This window comes from Aplysia californica, unplaced genomic scaffold, assembly GCF_000002075.1.
Source record: "Aplysia californica isolate F4 #8 unplaced genomic scaffold, AplCal3.0 scaffold00194, whole genome shotgun sequence".
NCBI lineage: Eukaryota > Metazoa > Mollusca > Gastropoda > Aplysiida > Aplysiidae > Aplysia > Aplysia californica.
Window position 1 is genome coordinate 372,415 of NW_004797464.1, and position 3,005 is coordinate 375,419.

At 37.7% G+C, this 3,005-nt stretch overlaps 1 protein-coding gene across 1 annotated transcript in view; it reads right to left on the bottom strand.

Annotated features, from left to right (window-relative positions):
- Positions 1 to 1,539, bottom strand: part of LOC101852409 (beta-xylosidase/alpha-L-arabinofuranosidase 1) — a gene marked incomplete in the record, with an annotated part of 40,273 nt that extends 38,734 nt beyond the window's left edge. Inside the window, 1 exon segment of the mRNA XM_035969908.1 lies at positions 1,240 to 1,539. Within this exon segment, the coding sequence (XP_035825801.1) occupies positions 1,240 to 1,304 (65 nt within the window).
- Between the last annotated feature and the right edge of the window lie 1,466 nt (positions 1,540 to 3,005).

Consider the following 3,005-nt stretch of genomic DNA (forward strand, 5'->3'; position numbering starts at 1 on the left):
CTCTCTCTCTCTCTCTCTCTCTCTCTCTCTCTCTCTCTCTCTCTCTCTCTCGCTCGCTCGCTCGCTCGCTCGCGCGCCCTTAACTCTCTCACTCCTTCTCTTTCTCACTTTCTCTCTTTTTTATATACACATACACATTATAATATGATAAAAACTTTTTCAAATGCATATTACGAGAACTGCGGACTCACACTAAGCACAACAAAGACAGAAGTTCTCTTTAAGCCTGCCCTTGTTGATACGCAGACCCTTCGGCCTTAATCAAAATACGTAAAACCAAACCAAACTAAACATTAACAATGTTGATAGCTAGCTGCAAGTATATTGACTATACTCAAATTCCTGCATGGATGAAGAAATATCTTTACGAATGAATGTATAAAGCTAGTGCATCCTTCAGAAAACTCGGAGCAATGTTTTGGACTACTGTGGCATGCATTCACACAGAGAATAAGCTGAAAGTCTACAATGCTGTGATCCTCCCAACTTAGCCGTTAGGTGCCGAAACCTGGACGGTGTATTAATGCCATGTCCAGAAGCTTAATCATGTCCATACAAAATACTTTAAGAGATTTTTGTCATCAAATGATTCGAAAAATATCAGACAGCTAAGTCATCAAAAAGGCAAATGCCGAAAGTTTGTTTTCTGAGCTCAAAAGAACACAACTACGCTGGACTGGCTATGTCGTAAAAATGCATGATTTCAGATCCCAAAGGAAGCATTCTTTTCTGAACTGGCCTCATGGATGTCTTAAGTTGGCGACCCCCCCCCCCCCCCCAAAAAAAAAAAAGAAGCGCCTCAGAAACGCCTTGAAAATGTCTCTGAAGGATTTCAATATAAATCAATTGACACGATAGAGCCTTGCTCCTAACAGTCCCAGCTAGAGAACAGCAGTCACAGTGGGCAGCAAGTTAAATTAGGCTTAAGGAATAAGAAATGCTGAAGCCAAGAGAGAAGCACACAAGCTGTTCACATCCACAAAAGGAAGTGGAGCTTTTGAATGCTTAAAATGTGGCTAACTTTTCTCTGCCAAAATTGGTTTCATCAGTCACAACATAAGCTACATGCATTCCTCTCATTCTTCTTTTTCGCTTGAGAAATGTTCTCCTCTGCTGATGTATTTGTCACTATCAGACATTGACGGACGAACAAATGTATTATTATTAAAGTTATCTATCATTATTTCCCCCTGGAAACTCAAATTGCTAAGCGCTTGGGGGCCATTAAGAGCTACTTACCTGAAGGGAAACTGAGCACTGCACGGAAAACCACATAGAAACACGATAAAAATAATTCGATTCATCTTCAGGAATCTGGATGTTTACTGTTTGCTTTTTCTGTCACTGAAACATAAAGCTGGGCTATGTATTTGTCTCAGCTTTAATTAATATGTCCGTCTCCTGCTACTGAGACAAAGCGACGTATGAATGTATTCGTCTTTGTCTCAACCTAAGCTATACAGCACTGATTATAAAAGCCCAAGCCTCTTGTCTATCGTTTGTGAGCGTTTCAAAACAAGATGAACTACTAGATTTCAAGTTCTGACAAGTATCTTATCTACACCACTATAGAACCTTTCCCGTTTACATGCGTTTTAAGGGACGGCTGCGCTGTTCTCTCAGATAAGAAGAGCTCCTTTTTTTTTCTTTTGTCTTCCTTATTTTTTGTTTAAAGTTGAACATGTGCTTTTAAGATTTAAAAAAACCTTTCACTAAGGTCAATATATTGCTCAAAGTAGTTGTATCAAAATTCAGTTTAAAAAAGGAGACTTGATTATAGATTTTAGTTCACTTAGTTCAGATCGAAATGCACCACTTAGTTATAAAAAAAATGACACAACAACAGAGTGTGTAAATTATTTCCTTTCTTTTTATCTTTTCTTTGTACTTTGGGTCAGAGGACCCGCAGTGTAGACGACCTTTCTCCACCATGAGATAACATAAAGAGTTGTGTTGAACTTGGAAAGGTTAAGGTCATGCAATCACATCTTAAGTCATACTATCATATGTGCCCATGACAATGCTAGTGATTTAACAACACTTCCAGAACATTATTTGCGGTAAAACGTGAGACTACGTATTTGAACAGAAATTTAAACCAAAAATATATAAGTATAACAATATATCAAATTTTGGGTCAAGCTCCAAAAAACAAAATTAAATTACATTATGATCAGAAGCATGTTGCTACTTTGTATTGACCGCTGGGCTTGAAACTGGGGTGCAAGACAAAGAAAACGTTGTGACTGAATCATAAAGAAATCCAACAAGATCTTTAGACACGAATTTAGTAAAACTAATTAACTATATCATACAAACACAAAATAAGAAAGATTAACAGCATTTTAAACAACCCACCACACCCCTTTTCTACACAAATGTTAGGATCACGCAGCGGCAGATATAACCAATATAGCGGCAGCAACGAATATTACTTTCAAGATCTGTAATAAATTCCTGCATGTTGTCTGAGAGATGCATTTGATGCGACATGTTGTAGGATAGCTTTATTTTTATTTTTTTCATATTGATATTATTTTATAAAAGTAATATACAATTTGGATTCTTTGTATGACTACATAATGTGTTTTCACCATTCCTGTACAGCCACAGAAAATGTCCCATAGGAACATCAAAGATGATTTTGTCTTATCTTTCTCTTAGGCGGTTGATGTTTATTATAGACTATGAGACAGTTATATTCCATGGTTGTCAAAAGTCTGTTTTGACTGAAAGTGGAAATAAACCGATTTTGTATTCTTAGGGGCAAGAGTGATGATAATATGTTGATAACTCGTTTCTACACTGTGGAGCGAACTACGAGGACTTCAAGTACTTTCAGCGGAAATGCTGACGGTGACATTGCTCGTGATTTGATGTGTCAGATCTAGCAGGTTAATCTCCTGTGGTATGCCCACATTTGCTGTGAACTGCACTTACACACACACACACACACACACACACACACATACACACACACACACACACACACACACACACACAAA